This window comes from Anas platyrhynchos, chromosome 5, assembly GCF_047663525.1.
Source record: "Anas platyrhynchos isolate ZD024472 breed Pekin duck chromosome 5, IASCAAS_PekinDuck_T2T, whole genome shotgun sequence".
NCBI classification, from domain to species: domain Eukaryota; kingdom Metazoa; phylum Chordata; class Aves; order Anseriformes; family Anatidae; genus Anas; species Anas platyrhynchos.
Window position 1 is genome coordinate 49,472,515 of NC_092591.1, and position 20,215 is coordinate 49,492,729.

Genomic DNA, 20,215 nt, shown 5'->3' on the forward strand with positions numbered 1-20,215 from the left:
CAAGCTCCTGCAGAGAAAGTATCAGAGGTACGTAGCAATGGAAGTAGCTATCCATTGATGCACAAAGACCATCACTTGGAGTTGGTCCTAGAAATTGCCAGTCTATAATATAAGAAGGATGTATGCCTACAGTTTTTGAGATTATTTTTCAGTCATTCGATGTTTCAGTCAGACCTTTATATAAGTAAGTCTTGCAGGCTTGGGCTCCAGCAGAATAAAATAAGAATCCCTACTGCTATTTAAGGCAGGAAGACATAAGAACATCATGTTAAGCCATGGATCTACCAAATTTCAAGCGAGATTTGGATATTCTGGTTTCATGTGAATACAATGTTTGAAACACTTGATAAGAACCAAAACTTAAAGTGACCTTACCACATTCGGGATGATGTGTTGACCAAATCCCATCAAGCTGACAGTAGGCAACACGGCTGCCTTTTAAGCTGTAACCTGCGTTGCACTTGAAGTAAACCTGGGCCCCGTATTTAAAGTCATCTCCTTCCACAATACCATGAGCGGGAGCACCTGGAGTCCTACACATCACCACTGACAGTTCAGATATTTCAAAAAAATCCACTTTATTACAAAAACAGGACTGTGTTAAGATGATTCTTTATTTAGAACATTGAAAAACCAATTAAAATGGGCACAGAAGTCAAAATTGCAAGACAACTGCTGATTTTAGAAAGTTGTTTATACCTCATTTCTATACGCACTTACATATACATCACTTTTCAAAACATGCCTAGATCCATTCAGTTCAATGGGATAACTCAAAATGATCATATGCATAATTATTTGTACCATTATGATTTTCATCTGCGCAAAACACTGGTACTTGAAGCACCTTCCACCTAAACAGGTCTTGAACCATTTTTGGTCAACAGAAAATTTAGATCCGTAAGAGCCTTAAATTTTAAACTCTTTCAAATTCTTCCTTCAACATTTATATACTTTTTCAGATAACGTCACTGAAATATTAAAGCATTGTTATTTGTATAGATCAAACATTATCATAATGACATTAAAAAGGAACCTTGATATTTACCAAACCGTGATATTTACTCTTTCCACAGGGTTTGTTCTATTGGGAAAATACTGACAGACGATGGTGTATTTAACTACTGCAAGTAGTAAATATTAGATTAAACATCCTAAGCAAGATTTCTCTGAGAACATCAAACCAGCCATACTAAATCAGACTGAAGGTCCATCCAGCACAGAATTCTGTCTTCAATGACAGCAAAAGGTAGATTTGATAAAAAGAATGTAAAAACAGAGAAAGCATAAAGAATGCTTTCCTGGCATAATCTGGCAGCATTCAGCAATCTGAGGCTCAAGAACTACCCAAACTACAATGGTATCTTTGGTAAAACATACCCTGGTGGATTCCTTTATATTAGTTTGTCTAAGTATCTTCTGAACTCAACTACATACTTTATATCCACAATATGCTGTGGCAATGAGTTCTACAGAGTACGCGTTGTGTCAAAAATCCGCTGCCTTTGTAGGTATGGTTTTTAGCCTGCCACATGATAACTTCTTTTGATGCTTTCTTCGCTATCAGAGACAAAGAATGCCCATGTCCTATTCACCTTCTGCAAGTCACTTTTCAAGAGCAATTTTCTGTATCAATGTAGAAATTAAAACAATGTAGGAAATACAGATTTTGGTGTCTGCACAACCCAGCAGCTGCGGTACTCCTTTGAAGATAGACAGATGAATGCTACAGAGATCATCCTTGCTTTATGTTTTTAGAATTTGACTTCCCTTTCTGTTTTGCCTTGTAGCTACTGGATCTGGACACACAAAGAATGTTGCTTACAGCCAAATTTTGATCCTTACACTTGCAGAGGAAAAAACTTTGTAAGGCCTCAGGCCTGTAATCCTTACTAAGAACACGCATGACTCCATCTATTTATATGGAGCATGGACGATCCAATTATTCACATAAGGAAGAGATTCTTGCGTGAGTAACAGTCCTAAAGCAGTAGCATTCACAAGAACAAGGCTCAATAGAAATTCCCCTCATTTTATGGATTACTACAAATGTCAAACAATGATTTGGCAGAATCATTTGTGCACTAGTAAGCCCAAGTCCTGGAAAGAAAAACTGTCTAATATGTCAACTTTAGAGACGGGCCCAGACTCACTACTCCAAGTCAAAACACATCCACTTAGGGAAGGTCAACATTTCCTCTTGGCTGCAAGCATTCTGCATCAGCGTCATCTTTTGCAAAAGAATAATGATGAAAATTCAGCAAAATTCATTCCTTGCCCATGAGGTTTTTCATGTGAAATATACCCACGCGTATATATGTGTATACACAAGCACATGCAGAAATGAAAGGAAAATAATGGAAGCATAGATTTTCTCAGTGAATGCTTGTCATCCCAGTTATGATCTTTGTATTCCCAGTAACTCCCTCCATATCTAAATTTCAATTTATTGCATCATATTTGTGTTTCTCTCTGCTGATGTAAAGCCACACTCAGCTTGTCAAATGAAAACAGTTGGTTAGAACCATCTGTACACCACACAGAGTCCTCCTTTTTGTCATAAATACAGGTTTTCTGTTTTCTTGTGGTCCAGTTCATCTCTACAGAAAAAATTATTTGGTGCTTTTGTGTTCGAGGTCCCTCCTGGAAAAAACTTATCCAAGCTAAACTTACTTTTTACCCACAAACTATGAGTGTTTGTTCTTGTTCAGTCTCCTGAGTGATTAAGATATTCAGTTCCTAGCTCTTGCGATTTGCTTTGGTTGCCAGTCTTTCTTTAGATTCTCTGTGCCAGTGTGACCCAGCTGGAACAACTCTGTTTTTGCTTATGAGGTAAATTCAGGATTTTGTGCACAGATTGATTTAGTAATGAAACTATGGCCTAGAGTAGAGGATATGGAGGCAGAAGGTCATGAGATCTAATCATAGCTATGAAACTGTGGCCATGGGTAAGTTGCTTCATTTGCTGTATCAATCAAACGAAAGCACCCTGTTCCTCACAGGGATGTTATAAGCATTAGCTCATATCCACTTGTGTCACGGAGTCATGGTGGAATTTCTCTGATTGCAAAACAGCTAAGTATTATTAACAGGCGTGTCCCTGTTGTTGCCCGTGCCTCTATCTGCTGGGTGTCTGTTCTCTTGTTCTCATCATCCTCCCTCATGGTCTGTCCTAGTCTTTAACTGTGCCACTAGAGGCACAGCCATTCCTTTTATCTTTTCTTTGGATCATTTCATAAATTCATTCTTACTCTCTTCAAATTAAACATGGTTTTGAATCCTGAGATGTTCCCTGCACCTCACTACCGCAGCTGAGCTCTGTTTTCAGCTTATATTATCTAGCCTGAAAGTCACATACAGTTACTCTAGTACTTGCCTCTGCTGCTTTGATTTTGAGCTCTGTAGCTTTTCTCCCTGTACAGCCTGACTTGCCTTTTATCCCTTTTACCTAATAAATCTCAGGTAGCTCTCATGCACCCTGTCCTTTTACTTGTGAATACTTCAGGCAATGAAGTTTTGAGCAGTTATCGTGAAGAATTGTATGAAGCCTCTCGTGCTTCATACAATTCACTCTTTCTTTTTTGTAGATGGCTTCCCATCAAGGGTATGAATCTGATAGGTTCTTACATCTTTCAGAATGTGCAGTATATTCCACTGAATCTTAGGACAGCCTCCTTTGTTTGAGATATTGTACTGAAGTCTTTACATCCTCTCCTGATATAAGACTATATCCAACTCTCCAATACATTTTTCAAAAGTCAAAAAGATAGAAAAAAGGAACATTTTGTAAATGTCATTCATACCTAGCTCTACCCTCTGGTTATACACAGTAGCTGAAAGGCCTCTGTCCTCTGAACAGCAGCCACTGCTCAGCTTCTCAAAAGATAAATACCTTACCTTTCCTCTCAGTGCCCTTTGCAATGCAAAGATGCAAATGGCAAGGTAGAGAGCTTCAAACAGAATTACCTGAAGAACATCTATGAACTGTACTGTGATGTACTGTACTGTGAGTCATGCTCACCCTAAACTGTAATGTTTGAGACAATCCTGCAGAAATGGAACTAAGACTGGCAGGGATTTCAGGTTGCAGTGTTCAGTCTCTGCACCTTTCTTTCCACAAACAGAAGACTAAAGACACCGAGAATCCAGAAAATGGGATAGGTGAGTGAAAAATTATGCTACAAGATGGTAATGGACAGCCATATATGAAAGAGATTGCATGCAACATCTGCCAAAAAAAGGTCTGAGCAACCCAGAGACCCCATGTCTGAGCCTTATCCATTTCTCATGCCATGGTGTCATCACACTTATAAAGGCTCTGGGGATCTAAAAGAAAAACTAGGGAATTAGGGAAAAATAATCTTGGGGAAAATTAGGGAAAAATAATCTTGAGAAAAGACTAGGAGCTAAGAATGATGGCTCTGGTCATGCAAAACTAAAAACTGTAATAATGTAAAAGCTAAAACCAGAAAGGATATGGCAAAATGTTTAAAGGAAGATAAAGACATATGTTTAGGCAGAATAAAATTAATAACAGAATTTTTACTCAAGAAAAATGCTACAAAAGTCTTCTTGACAAATGTTTGAAAGACATAGTAGGATCTAAATTGAAATTGTATGTCTCAGCACTTGAAAATTGAAAATCCACCTAAAAAAATAAAAACAAAACAACAAAGAAGACTTTGGAGAAAACTGACCATCACTAGCAAGCCCATTATGACCTAAGAGATTTGTTTGTTTTATTTTTCCATGCTTTGCCTCACCATGTTGTTCCTTGGAAGTCCCACAATTAATCTATATAGGTATATAGATAATCCTTGTCACTTTAGTGTGTGAAGCAACTAGTGGCCTGAGAGAACTCAGTTTACAAGAAAGTAAAGAAGAGAGGTGTAAGACAAGGTGGCTACAGACAATTCCATAAGAAATGCTGAACTGTGACAAGCGTTGTTAGAGGGAGGACAAAAACCAGAACTGCCTCAAGTATCTATATAACAAACTCAGAGAATCCCGATAAAATTGATTATCCTTCTTGCCTCTTAACTTGTTGCCTTGGAAAACAAAACAAAACAAAAATATTTCTGTCCCATATGAAACACAAAAATGGTTCCACTTTTGCAGATAACTTTCTGCAATCAGAGAAAAACTAGACTAGAGGAACAGTAAGTTCCTGAATTTTTAAGTAAATGTTCCATTATTAATAAAACCAGCGCAAATTCTTCTCTCTTCTCAATTATAAGTAGGAGACGTTCCTCAGATCTGAATTATCTGCCATTTAGAAATAGTTTTCATGTTCATTTTATAACCAGTGAGATAAATTAGATGGTCTCTTAGGCTACACTTTTCTTTTTCAGTGTCCTTCAAATCCTGCCTTATGGAATTATCATTTGCTCTTGTCCCAGAGTCCCTTCATTAAATGAACACCGTTTTATTCTGCTGCCTTCCTCTCACCCACTTCCTCATTAAATAATATATATTCCCTCACACAAATCATACATTATCTCTAAATTCTGCACATCCTTTTCAATAATATATTGCTTACCTGAAATAAATCTCATTTCTCATTGCTGTTTCAAATTCAAGGATTATATTTCTATTTTTGCTCCCCTCAATATATTGGGCGAAAGAGTTAATAATTTTTTTTTTTTTGTACTAATTTGCTCACAGGATGTTTTAATGCTGGTACTGCTAAAGAAATTGATTTTGCTGCATATTCCCAAGTCAGAGTTTGGCTTTCAGACTGACCCATGCTAATGTATATAGCACATTTTGACATCTAGTGGCTTTGGGAAAAATTTTTCTATTCACTTGTAATATTGCTTTCACATAAGGTGTGCTGGCAGGCTTAGAGGAGGCCAAACACTGAAAATGGCCACAGAAACTGCGCTTGATGATGAGCAGGGGTGCAGAGCAGCTTCTACTGGTATGGCTCCTAGCGTACGTTTTTTGCAGTGAAGGAGAGCTACAGAACTGCTCTGGGACCCACAGTGCCACCACCATAGCCAAAACCACTCTAGTGACTGTCAAAGAAAGCCTGACAGAGACTTCAGCTGAAGAAATTTAAATGACTATCCTCAGAAACAAAATCCCGAAACAGCCTCCAAATGGAATTTGGGCATTTTGTCAGCAGAAAGCCTAAACGCCATTCTCTTCTCCTGGGAACGGCACCGTGACTCAGCCCCTTGCTGAAAGCCACAGCAGCCCCTGAGCCAGACAAAAAGCTGTACAGGGACCCTCCGCAGCAAGATTTTGGACCCTGAGCTCTGCAGATTCCTGGCTCCACAGCACCCTGGCTGGCAAGGTACTCTGGAGCCAGTGAACCTGGAAGCCCTGGAAATCACAGCTCCAAGATGCTCTTGCTGGAAAGAGCCTAACACACAGGGGATGTGGGATTGGAAGTGATTTATTTTTTTCTCTGCTTAAGTAAGTAATTTTTAAAAAATCCAGCAGAAAATAGAAATTTCTTTGAAAAGTGAATTTACCACTTCAGAACCACCCTAACAGAGGACTCCCAGCCAGTGGTACCCACATGCACTTCATGTAGCTCACCCGTAGTTGCAGTTGCTGCCTACGGCCAACTCTGCTGAAATAAACAGTGGCAAATCCCATCAGGTTTGATTTTTGGCTTGTAAATCTCTGACTTGATCAAAATCTTTTTCTTGGTTTAACTTCTGTTATGAGGGCAAGTCTAATTACATGACTACCTGAGTGTCGTTACATAGCAGTTCCTAAAATTTATGATATCTGTATTTCCAAAGTCTTTGTAAAATGAGTGTCTGTCTGCATTTGAGTGCTGGGGAAGCTGTAGGACAGACATATTAAGTGATTTACCAGAAGGCAAATAGTGAGTGAGTGGCAGAGCTAGGAGAAGAGCTGTTATCTCTCTATATTCTAAGTTTACTTGCAAACTGGCCCAGCTTTGTGCAGAAACCAGCATTAAAATATTGTGCTGTTGCATAATCCAATGCATTGCTCTCAGCAGCAGTGATGAGGTGATGGAGCTGTACAGGAGCAGAGAGCTGTGTGCCCCTGAAGGCACAGCACAGGAGTTGAGGGGGAGCCACCTCTGTGGGGTAGCAGGACGCCCTTTGCAAAGCCCCTTGAATAAAGAGCTTTTCTGAATTCAGACTTACAGAATTTGTCATCTTCACTCATAACAGAGCTTGTTTTCTATTCTTGGCCCTTGAGCTTTGTGAGTCCATGCAAATCTCTGGCACTATTTATTCCTACACTATCCCTTCCCTCCCCAGCGGGCACCCACAAGGTGAGGATGCCCCAGGTTCTCACAGGGTTTGCTGGCAGAGAAGAGCTGATGTGGAGGAGGACTCAGATGGCTCTCCTCAGACATCATCCCCCTGCAGCTTGGCAGAGCAGCCCAGAGACGAGGATGCCTAACACATAAGCCCACAGATACTAACTTTAGCCAAAAGCATAAGGGCATTGGCTGTCAAAATGTTTTTGGAATGCCTGTGTCCTCAAGGAGGGAATGAGGTGAGGGATTTCTGGAGGCTGTGGCTCAGAGTACTCAGGAGAATGTTTTTTAATTTTTTCTCATGAGCAGTGAGGAGGACTTCCAAGCAAGTATATGATGCTGGTGGTGGGTTTGATGAAATTGTCCACCAGCATCCTGAGGCACGTCCTGGGGCAGTGTGGCTCTGCAATCTCCTCTGAACAGGGCAGTACCACCTCCAGGAGCCCGGGAGACCTTGATGCTTCAAGTCACACTGCAGGGGAGGAGCCCTGACTCCAGACTCATGCTTTAGGACCCCCAGCTTCCTGGTCTGGCCTTCAAAGCCTGCTGACTGCCACATTGCATACCTGAGGTCCTGAAGCAGGAGAATGGGTAGAGCTGCCACAGCCCCAGGGCAGAAAGGTGCCATTGCTGGCGGATGACTCCAAGCAGGTCTCACACCCAGTGGCTGAAGTATCAGAAACCTGCTCTGTCTAGCACCTAATAAAGCAAGCTGTGGTGGGAATGCCCTTCTCTCTGTGACACTGCTAGAAGAGGAACAAGGATTCTTCCCCAGAAATGTCCCCCTTCATTGCAGTAGCTTCCATTCACTTTGTTAGCCAGCAAGGATTTTGCATTAACTTTTGCATTCACTTGTGTTTCAAAAAAGAGGAAACTATCTGCCCTCCGTCGTGGCTCGTGCGGTGACACATTCTCTCAGTTCCAAAACTAGCTCAAGCCACATCTCCTACAGAAATGCTGGGACGCACAATTTACCGCAAACACCGCTGATCTTAATTTGTGCCCCCTGAAAGAGTCCTGGAAGCTCAAAATCTCCTCTCATTGTTGATTTTTACCAGTCCTCACATTAATCCTGGAAATGTCAAAGGAAATCATAACAAGAGCAGCTCATGAGCCAACCCCAAGTACTAGAGATTGTAGACTTCCAGTCCTACTTTCTGGGCCTCTTCACTTTTGCAGCAGTTCCACCAGCTAGGAATAATTACACAAAACTATGACATAATCCCTACTGAAATTTAAATCTTTTCATTCCCTTCCAGCCAATTGGAACTCACTCCTGATGTTTTCCAGCTCCCTGCTTCTGTGAATGAGACAGTATCCATGTGAAAATATGCTTGGATCACCCACTGTGATTTATTCATCCGGAGGCAATTTGGAGGTTGTTGCTTACAATTAGCCACTTGATCTTTATCAGCATTGTTCCTAGCCCTTAGAAAGCTGTGTCTCTGGATACAACCTTTCCGGTATTCGGTATTCGGATGGCCTACTTAATTACACAACTGGACCTGTTTGTGCATGGGATACTGGACTGAGTGAAATTCTAATGAATGATCCTCAATATTCACTTTCTCTATCAGCAGCAAGAACTAATATTGAGAGTGAGTTCCCCAATGTGTCCCTTGGAAAACATCACAATATCACGCTGCAGAGGAGAGCACCATCTGCTCACAGGGAAGATTGTAGAGCCACAGAGAAGCTGATACGCTCGTTATTATACCAAATGACAAAAGAGAGTAAATCATCTTGAGGTGTTTCATTTTGGAGATGTCAGCCTTCCAGCTGAGCAGGGACAAGCCCAGGCAATGCCGGATGGGAAAGACATTCTAAAGAAATGCAAGTTGCTTTGAAACAATGTTTGTGAATGTCCATTAACAGTCACAGGAAAACACCATTTAATGAGATAGATTCACTCCGGTGTGGCTGACAGAATAGTTTATTCAGTCTTTGGAAGGGATCTAAGCTGGATTTCAGGCAGAAAAGATGATCTGGCATTGCCTGTTTAAGAGAAAGAGATCAAAATTACCAAGTGTTGAGATGAGGGTATAGGGAAAAAGAAAATTACGGGAATTAAAAAGCAGGAGAGTACTAAGGAAGTAGCAGGGCAATTTGGTTGGCTGTGAAAAGCAGTTGCTGAGCTCTTGAAGAATACAAAGAGGAGTATGGGAGCCATAAGAAAGAGCAAGTGAGATACTGCCTGATCATTTGTGTCATCATGCCTACCGCCTGGGGCCATCCTGCCTTGGTAGTATTTTTTATCAGCTGCAAAGAGTGTGCAAGGCAGTGAAATCAAGCCCAAGAGCACAACAAAGGGAAGTGCCTAAGGTACCTAGCCTCAGAGATGTTTGCGTGTAAAATCCTCAAGGAGGAACAAAGCCTTTGAATGAACTGGGAAGGGGCCGGGAGGGGGGAGTGAAACTGTCAGCACTTAAGCATGCTGGTTACTCCAACAAGCTTTCAAAGTAGATTTAAGGTTACCCCAAAGCACTGAAAGAACGCGCAGGCTACACATTTGCACCCAAAAAGCTATGAGCTATGTATTAGTAGTCTTCAGAGAGGACAAGGAGCAGTTAGAGGCAGAGACCCCAAATCTATAACTGCTCTGGGCCTTTCTCTCATTCCTTCTCACTCCAAAGAAATCAAAAGATAATCCCCTGCCTCTCAGCTAGGAGGCAGAGAACATCTCCATCAGCAGCTTACAGCTGTATACCAGCAACTCATAGTCAGCAACCTCTGCAAAGGGTAGACTCCAAAGGGTGACCCCAAAGTATGTCAGCGATGCAAAGTTTTATTTGGCCTGCCATGCTGAAGAGCTGATTTACACCATCGATTGGAGCAGACCTTAGAGGATGACTTTGTCCCTAAGTGAGTCAGTGATGCAGTGACAGGGAAAAGTAGCTTTGTGCTGTCCAGAATGACAAGAATACCTGAAACGTAACTTGGGCTGAACTGTCCTCCTCTAATACTGATTCGTCTTTCCATATGGCAAGTCATACCAAGGAGAATCCCCTGGATGGTTTTACTCTAAGGCATGTTAGCAGACTGAGGAAAATGCTCAAGATTGTTTTGGGGTGTAGGGAGTGGAGATTTCCTACGAATTGATTTAACGTGGTTTAGAAATGCACCTCTATTCCTACAGCAGGCCTATCCTTGTATAGATTTCATCACAGAGAAAACAACTTTTGATTTAGATGATAGCAACGCCTGGAGCGATGCTCTGGGCAGAATGTTTTTTACCAGACACATTGCCTTTTTTGAAAAGTTTTAAAAAATGGCTACTTAATAAACATTGGGAAAATAATAAAGGGACCAAGAGAAGTTGCCACTAAAGGAGTTATCCTGTCTCTTTAAGCCTTGTTATCAGCTACACTTACTCACTGGGGTTTCAAAACTCTATAAAAATATTATGAAACCAAACACTGCTAAACAGTATTAGCAACTTCCTTGCACAAACCATGACTTGCCCAATCCAATAGTTGTATTGACAGAGCTGAAGGAAAGAGCAGTGTTAAGGACAAGTGTTGTGCAGTCTGATTCACAAGCAGCAGTTGTTGATTGCTTCAGACATTTGTAGTAATTTCCTATTAGATGTTCCTGCTCTCCTTATGGGGGCATCTTGGCTGTTTGCGTAACAGAAGATGAAGACCTTTAGTCTACAGCTCAGTGAATTAAGATAACCCAAAACTGATGTTAGGTTGCCTTAAAACATCGGGTGCCATGTTTTGTGGTTTGGCAGTTGCTATGTGAACAGTTCTGGCATCCTTCTACCAGAGGGAGAAACCTCCAGGAAATATACTGAACTGTAAAGTGGGAGCAGAAATCTCTATCATCTCAAGCTAAGCCCTTTGAATACATGCACTAGGCACTGAACAATGCAGATCACGCATCTTAAACATGTGATTCCAGCGACATCTTGAAATCAGAGAGCTGGGCAATCACCAAACACCTGGGACAGGGGAGGGTCAGGCTGGGGGTTAGGGAAAGGGTCTGCACCCAGAGGGTGCTCAGGCACTGGGACAGGCTCCCCAAGGAAGCTGGAAGAGCACCAAGCCTGCTGGAGTTTAAGAAACATTTGGACAATGCTCTCAGACATACAGTTTGATTTTGGGGTGTTCTTGTGTGGAGCCAGGAGTTGGACTTGATGATCTTTGTGGGTCCCTTCCAACTTGGGAAATTCTGTGATTCTACAATTCTCCTGGGTGTCACCATACTGTATTTACAGGGGAGCAACGATAACATCCCACCAACTGTCTAGCCGGTATCACAATATTCTGACCAGGTCAGGAGAATAACAAAATCCCACCAGAACCAAACTCTGAAGGTGACTTTTAAAACCCGAGGACTGCAGTACTGTTGTCTTACCCAGCTATGCAGAGAAATGTGGGCCAATAAAGCTTCCTGTATGACTGCACTGGCCATGTCTTCTCTGCAGAAGTACCTCACCCTGTCTGAACAAACTGCCTTGCTGAACAGTCTTGCCCACAAAGGGCAGTTTCAGTGAGTGACAGTGCTCAAGGCACAAGGAGTGATGCTACGTTGCCTCTCAGAGGGAGTTCCAGGAAGGTTCTGAGAACAAGCTATCTACGGGAGCATCTTGACTGTGCTCACATCACAGCTTTGCCATGACAGGCTAAAGGGTGGTGGTGGTTTAAGCCTTAGCCTGTTACCCCTACTAGGCCTGCAAAAGCCGAGGATTTCCACATTCCAGTTAAAGGTTTTTGCTGGTGTATGGGTCTCAAGGTAATTGAGCCCTTGTGCAGTAATGGTGAATAAAAGGCCACTATCCTTTACTCCTAATTATAGGACTGGCCAGAATGGCAAGAAAAGGCTCAGGGGCATTTTCTTACACCTGAAGTTGTCTGCTATAAATATGCAGTATATGCGTGGCTTAACACATGCAGGCTGCAAACGGCAGAGTATATACCAGTGATTATGGTGCTTCTTGACCTGTTATTGAAAATGGTTCTGACAGAAGTAAAAAAAAAAAAGATAGTACATCCTTAGAAGTCTCTACATTACATGTCCATAGCTAGGTGAGAAAAATAGGTTTAACATCCAGAACCTTTCCCCTGTGCCTCATCCTAGACTCTGCTGAGTTTAAAACTGTCTAGTCTATGCCAAACGCTGACAGCTGGGCTCATTTTTTTCCCACAGCAGAAGAAGGCAGAGGATGGGGGAGTGTTACTGCTTTCTTCCTATTTTAAATATCAGTCCATCAGTGAAGGGTGAGGCCATCCCTAAGAACCAGCCCAAGTCATAGTTTCACGGGGGAGAGAAGGATGGAAGGGGATTATTTCAGCAGTGGGGAAGGGTCTGAAAGCTATATTCAGAGGCTGACTGCAACATGGTAAGGCCAGCCCCAGCAACATCAAAGGCTACAGCGTGGAGTTAGTTTATACAGCTTAGTCAGTTGGATTAGACCCTTCATTAGGATGCAGAACAAAGCTTTTCTTCTTGGCAACAAGGAGCGAGAAACAGAATGAAAATGGAAATCGGATCTGAGCCCTGAATTCCCCATTCAGCACGAGATCCCTTATTTGCGTAGGAACTCTAGTTTGCCTGGCTTTGTTTAAAATAAAGGTGACAGGAAATTTCAGGGCAGGATGAGGTCAAGGTCTCTTGCTTTGGGGCCAGCAGGCCCTGGGAGGACTCTTGAGTCAGAACGCCCTGTCCTAGGAGGAGAACAATCAGAGGGTGAGAGCATTTGCCATGGGGTACCAGGGTACCATCTTGCTACAGCTGCATCTTCAGAAGGCAAACTCAACACTGAGACTTTAGAAAAGACCTTGCTAATTTTGAGGTGAACAAGCAGGCATCACACTGTACAGTGTCATTGACAGTGTGATATTTGTGTGGATGCTTTTTAGCATGTAGAGCTCCAGGATCAGGCCACTAATCAGCTGTTTTTTTTTTCCCTAACATATCTTTTGAGGAAGCTGCTGCTCCATTTCAGGATATTTCAGGCTAAGAGAACAAGATGATCCTTTTTTTGTCATTTCTTACACCTCTGATTGCAGGATTATTTGCATTAAAATAGACAGAGGTCATACAGAAAAACCTGAGTTTGATCTCAATCATATCAGCATGGCTCAGAGGTCACTGGGAGGGGTGTGCTGGTATACTGCAAATTCAGCTTAAGATCAGGAAGAAGTCCAAGTATTTAAAATAGGAATTAAGATTCTCTACTTACTGTATCATCATAACAAAGCATGCTTATGTGTAAGAAGGTATTTGTTGCTGGTCGTTAGGCCTTTTCTTTACTGTGTTTTAGGAGAGAAGAAAGAAGTAAAGATCTCACTCTACTGGTTAGCATCTATTTTACAATTTCTTACAGAAAAATAAATAAATAAATAATCTCCAGAGTCAAATCAGACTTATTTAAATTAGGATTTTTTTGACCAGTGAATCAGTCATAAGTATGGCTGATTGAAATATTAACAGCTGTAAGAAAGAAATGAGCCTGCATTTCAACCTTCATGCCTTTAGATGATTGTATTAGCCCCTCAGATTGTAAACAAAAAGGCAATTGCCTGGCTGCCACAGAGGAAGAGAGAAGAGAGTACTAGTAATCAGCAATCTGTGCCTTTAATCATTTTATTAATATTGCAAATTGCAACTGACAGCAATTAGGGCTGGATATTACCCCAGGAAAGTAGCTTGACCAATGTTGATCATCCTGTTAAAGAGATAGAATTTACTTTAACAGAGGAAAAAATAGGTTCCTTGAGGTTTATCCCATTAAAGCCATTTCCATAATTTCCACAGTGCATCCCACACCTTTAAAACTAGACTTGGCAACAGACAAAAAGACATAGCTGTGTTGGGACTTCTACGAGTCCCTCATCAAGGGGGATACAAGTCATTGAATGTCTACTGCTGAATTTGTTTTATTTATTCCTCAGTGAGATAATCCCACAGCCTCCTTTTCTCCAAAGCAAGCCCCTTGGATTTCTCTGACTAAATCTCTCATATCTCTCTGGCTACCTTCTGTTGCACCACCTCAAATCTTCTACATCCACTTAACATTAAGGGGCTCTAATTTTCTTCTCCCTTATACTTATTTTTCATCAACATAAATCCGTTGTCTTTAATGGGATTGCACCTGACATGCTCCAAGAAAACCGGACTGAAAGAATCACGATCACCGTGTCCAAAGTCATATTCGATATTCCAACAGTGACCATTTTATGACCGTTTTCTGCAGAAATAAAGTTACAACCTCGGCTCCACCTCACAAGTCACAGAAAAGACAGCCCTGCTGCTGCAAGACCTAACACAGAGAATGATTCGGAGCATGATGTGATCTTCCTTTAATATTTAAACTGCAATGCTGTTCAGGAAACTAAATGACTAATTTTTAAAGAATTATAGCCACAGATATTTTTTCCAGTTCTTCCATTTGCTCTTAGAAAACAAATCAAACTTTTATTTTCTGCCTCTTTTTCCCCTATACACTGGAAAATACTTAGGATATGCTTTGGCAAAACTGCAGGAAATATCTTTAAAAATACTTCTTTGAAGCCAGAGAGAACAGAGATTTGCCATGATTTCCTCATACTGTGAGGTTTGCTGTTCACATACAAGGAAAAAAGTCAACCTTTACCTGTTACGGAAGACAGCAAAATAGATGTTGAAAGAAATATTTCCTAGCCTAAGCAAAAGGTCAGCATACAACCGGAAACATCATAAAGTAACAGTATTTTATCCACCTGCCCCATTCTTTCATAAATCAAACAAAAGGATTCCTGTCAAGTTAGACCTTACTGTATATATTTTTAAGTATCTCCTCCCTTTGCTTTATTACTATATAGAAGTCTCATCCTATTGTTTATCCTTTACCTTCTCAGTTGTTTGCTGCTTGTGTTGCATGGGTGAAGTTTCTATACTGGAATTACAAAAGAAAACTAGTACAAGAATTCAAACTTCATTTCTTCCCTTGACTGTACTGTAAAGCCTGCCAAAAGTAGGGTTGAGGTTTGCTGGAAATTTAATTAATTTGAAATTTAGGTTGGTTCTGAACCAGATAGGAACCTTTTTTTTTTTTTTTTTTTTTTTTAATTTCTCTCCTACAGACAGCAATATAATCTCACTGAGCAGTTGAGAAGAGCTTCGAGTTTGCAGTCCCTAAATGACCTGCTACTGGCAGAAAAGGGTTTTTTAGCAAAAGAGCCAGACACGTTAGCCCTGAACCCTCAATTTTCAGCAGCTCTTTCCATACCAAAAACATGAGGAATCTGTGCAATTTGTCAGAATATGACGCCCTTTTCTGAACCAAAACTTCTGGGGTTTATAGAATATGCAAAACTACCTCTCCTTTGGTCTGCCAGGAGGAAAAGTCAAGTCTTATGAGCTAGTTCTGGATCCATAGAAATCCAAAGGTCATTTGTCTCAAAATGATCCATTTAACAATGTAAGGAGATACCACGTCACTATGATTTAACTCCCCTGATGAAGTAAAAGCAGTTCCAGGACAGAAATCCATTTCTGAGAATGGCACAAGTGGGGAAAAGATTTTGAAGTGGAGAGGTTTGGTGTATACTGGCTATTCTGAATAGAATTGAAAACTCTGAAAGCAGGCAAGGCATTGTGTGCCTTATGGCCAGATCAGTGCCAAAGCAATGCCACAGTAAGCCATACTTGGGCCAAATATAGTCCCTTCTGGACTTCACTAGTATCACTGAAATCCTCCAGGGTCAGCTGCAGCTTCAGCTCTTTGACGTTAAATATTGCATACTGCTTCCTTCAGTCAGTAGAGATGATATAGCCTTCATCATAGCATATATTGCATAATTTTTACTCCTTCTTGCTCTTTCAAGCCCTGTCAGAGACATTTGCTCAAGCATGGAAAAAATGAAATTGCTAGAGCAGACAATGGATTTGATCAGATTTGAATCCAGTTAATTTACAATTCACTTGGCAAAAAGCAGGTGTGTATCTATATGTACAGGGAGGACTACGAAGACAGATGTGGACAGAATCAGCCATTTTCTGTTCATTCTGACCCCAAGGATCTCTGTTATTCATGATGCCAGTGCTCTAACTTGAAGACCACTGTGAGGGAAGACAGACTTCCTAGGACTGGCTCTGGCTATAGCATCAAATGCAGGGCTCAGCTGAGGTATGCACTGTTAGAAGAGAACAGCTATACACATAGTGGATATAGCAGACAAATATACCTCTCTCCTGAGCAGGCCAGTCCATGACAAGATTTCTCATATGCTGTTTCTCAGATCCAATTCTGTCTTACTCTCTTCCACACAGATATAAAGATTCAGAGCTTTTCAGTGGAAATCATAAACTGCATGCAATGTGTCTATAAATGCCAGAAGTAGTTCGGTGTGTTCTCTGGTGCTGTGATTAACCTAACCTACATAACAGAGACACTCCTAACATTCAAGCACCTGCATCAGTAACAACCCTGGAGGCTGGTCACACACACAGTGCCTGTACTCACAGTTTTCACAGCGACTCCCCGTATAGCCAGCCAGACAGGCGCATTTGTAGGTACCGCTTTTGTCGAGAATGCAAGTTCCATCATGAAGACATGGAGATGAAGAACAAGCTATAAAAGAGAAACAAGAACATTCATGGTCTCTGATAGGTTGGAGTTCTTATATATTTTTCTTCATGATGGTTGCGTCTTTTTACCAGAATTATATATTCTTTTTACCAGAATTAGATATTCTGGTAAAAAGGTGGGAAGACAGTAAACAGCCTAACACTTCTGCTCTTTTATACTTCTAGGGATGGGAAGTTCTCTTCCAAGCATTCATCATTTATTCTTACCATTTTCCTCTACCTGCTGCCCAGTGGTGAGAAAGGTTTATGGAAGAAAAAGAATTTACAGCAAGCTCCAACAGTGTTTAGGGCTTAGTGTTTTATAGCCTTAAAGAAGTTTAATATCAAGCTACATTTCTCCTGCCATTCATCTTGGAGTTGAAGGATGAGTTACAGGAGCTATAGTTTTGTTTTGGTTTGGTTTTGTATTGGACATATGTCATTTGAGACTTTGCAAGTTGTTTTACCCCTGAGGAGCATTTATTTGGCGTTTGGTTCAAGAAGCTGAGCGGTCTTGATGATCCTGAGCCTGCTGAGGAAGCTCTTGCATATCACAAATCTAACAGTGATGCACATCAAACAGTGTATATTAGCATAATGGAGAAAGTGCAATTGCGCCATTTAATATCACCAAATTCCACTGTGCAATAACACATACACATTTTTTGGCCTCTAAGGGAAGACGATGGAATAGAATATTCATTTACTCTCAGAAAAACAAAGACATAGTTTCAGTCTAGATTATTTTCAAAACTGAATGCTGGTTTCAGCAGACAGAAGGTAGATCCCAATTACAAGATTTAGATTTCATTTCAGATTTGAGTATGTCCAACACCTGAAGGTCCCACGCTATCACATTTAAAGCATTCTCCCTTCTGCAGTTCAGAATCACAGATACCAGAATAAGCAGTTTTCCTTGCAAAGACTTCACCTGAAGCATGAACTTGGAATTCCTTACCTCCAGACAAGAAATATAAAGACGACACATATAGGTTTCTCCAGAGGTTTTGATGTGGTGATGTAACACTAACTGGTATGTAGCCAGGCAATGAATATTTCCCAGGTCCCTTTGAGGACTAAGGTCAAACTAAGGACAATAATTTGTTTCTGAAAAGGAATATATATGTGGCAATTGTACTGTATCCAGTTAACCTAAAGAATCACCAAGAAAGCGAAAGAGAAGCAGAAGAGCTTGTATAGACTGGTATTTTGCAGTCACTGGTTTGAAGCCAGTGAACTTTTAGCTTTGTCCTCACCCCAGCTTTGTCTCATGACTCTGTAGAAACAAGTAAATGAGGATAAGTGCCAGATACTGTCCTGGAAAATGCCTGATTCTCAAGAGCACTAGATATTTTTCTTTTTAAAGGAGTCTTGATTGCCGGGCTTCAGTGAAACAACATGGGCCAGTGCTACAAAATGTTAAAGCCCCTATGTCGTGTCAAAGATCACTAGCTTGGGGGTACAGAAAGTGAAGTGGTACTGAAATTCAACAACAGGCTTTCATCTAAACAGATCCAACATATGTCTAATCCCTAGGAGATCCTGATGCCTCCCCATCTGGCCCTCCATCCTTCTCATCTGAAGTCTGCTGAGTGGCTTCACATCACTCATGCCAATTACTGGTTTTCATTTGACACTCAGCATGGGATGGGTGACAGAGCTCAGGGACCTAACACCTGTTTCCAGACCAGGCAGCGGAGCAGCAGGTTGTGTGGTTTCTTCCTTTAATAACTACGCCTGCAGCAACTTTTCCAAAGGGGAATATAGGCTTCACAGCTTATTTTATATTAATCAAAATCTTTCTGGCTGTCGAACCAGTGACCTCTGTGCAGCCAGTGCCACTGCTTCAGCAGGCTGTGACTGATAAGCCAGCACAAAGCTCAGCAGAAGGGAAAACAGTGGCACAAGCCACTTTTCCAGTCCTCCCCATTACACCACTACAGTGATGGCAACGTCTGATCATCTCTACACCCTATAAGCACAAGTGCTGCTGCAGCTCTCACCTGCGCCACAGGGAATTGCTCTAGCAAGCCTCGAGCAGCTTTTTCCTGAGACCTTGGCTTTTCACAAGGCTGTGCACAGAGGGAAGTTTCAGGGGCAATGCTTCAGTTTGCAGTGTGTTGCCAGAGCTTTCGATCTTGTGCTGCCCTTGCTTTCAATTCTACACTGCCCCATGCACGCCGTATTCTTCCCCTAAACCGTCCTGCTGGCCAGGTTAATGCTTCACATAAAGAGGCACTGGGAGTGTTTTAAAAGCCTTTCACTCCAGCTACACATTAGGCCAGAACAGCCTCATAATAAAGCCTACAATGAGACCTCCTCACAAACTCTAAGAAGCCCTTTGCAACATGCTCTGTGTGGATTACCACACTTGCAACCACCCAGCCTCAGAATAATTACCACTAAAAATGGGGCGGAAATAAAGTGCTCAACAGTATTCGAATACCAAGTGTTCCCTGCTGGGCAGAGAAAACAGAATCAATTCAGCTTGCGCCATATGGAAAATGTTAGTTTCCTGAGTGTAGGCAGCCCTTATGCAACATAGCCCACACCACATTCATTTGTTCGATATCACCTCTCCTGCTGTAAGCCCAGGCAAGCTACCAATAGCTAACTGCTACCGCTACGGTACTAAGGGGTACCAAAGGTAACAGCTGAAGAACAGGGCAGGCTAAGAAATGGCACAGGCACCGCATGCAGCAGTGCACACATCTCAGATTGCTAGTCACAGCCCTGATCACTGGCAACAGCTGCCCCACGGGAGGTTTGTATATTTATATAGGAGTTACACACAGAATCACACAGAATCACAGAATTTCTAGGTTGGAAGAGACCTCAAGATCATCGAGTCCAACCTCTAACCTAACAAACCAACTAAACTTCCTGAGAGAGATGTACCCCGGACAACCTCATGAAATGTGGGTCATTGGGGTATGTGGAAGGTAAGTTACACTGAGTCATAGACCCTGCAGGGATTATCTGTGGCAAAGCAGTATGCTCTGATTAGCCTTCTGTGCCAGGAGTACTGTAGATAGATTGGGCCAAAATTCCCTACATAGCTAAATAAGGAAGGTCCAGGAAGAGCATACGTACTGCAAAACCAGGAGCCAGCTACACTTTCTATGTTACTGAGTATGAACAAAAACACTGGAATTCTGGAGCCCTACTTCTGTCATTCATAACACTGAGTTCACCACAGAATGGGAAATGCCCCTATTTTTTTCTTCAGAAAAGAATCTGTCCTTTGTACACACTTTTTTTTTTTTTTACTTTTTTTTTTAACTCTAATGGTATGATACATGAGACAATAAAAGGCATGTCAGGGCATTGTCACTTAGCTAATTACGAGGCTTTGCATCAGGTTTCTGCTAACGATGTCAGTGGCTCTGCTCCTGCACACAGCATTGAGCA

The 20,215-nt window shown here is 41.6% G+C and overlaps 1 protein-coding gene across 2 annotated transcripts in view; it reads right to left on the reverse strand.

Moving 5' to 3' along the window:
• The window catches only part of PAMR1 (peptidase domain containing associated with muscle regeneration 1), a 52,153-nt gene that overhangs the window by 9,568 nt on the left and 22,370 nt on the right, over nucleotides 1-20,215 (reverse strand). Inside the window, exons 6-7 of one of the 2 annotated variants that reach the window (XM_005011324.6) lie at nucleotides 16,701-16,808; nucleotides 376-546 (exon numbers count right to left, since the gene is read on the reverse strand). In XM_005011324.6, coding sequence (XP_005011381.1) covers nucleotides 376-546; nucleotides 16,701-16,808 — 279 coding nt within the window. The remainder of the gene's footprint in view (nucleotides 1-375; nucleotides 547-16,700; nucleotides 16,809-20,215) is intronic. The other variant, XM_005011326.6, reaches the window with a different exon arrangement.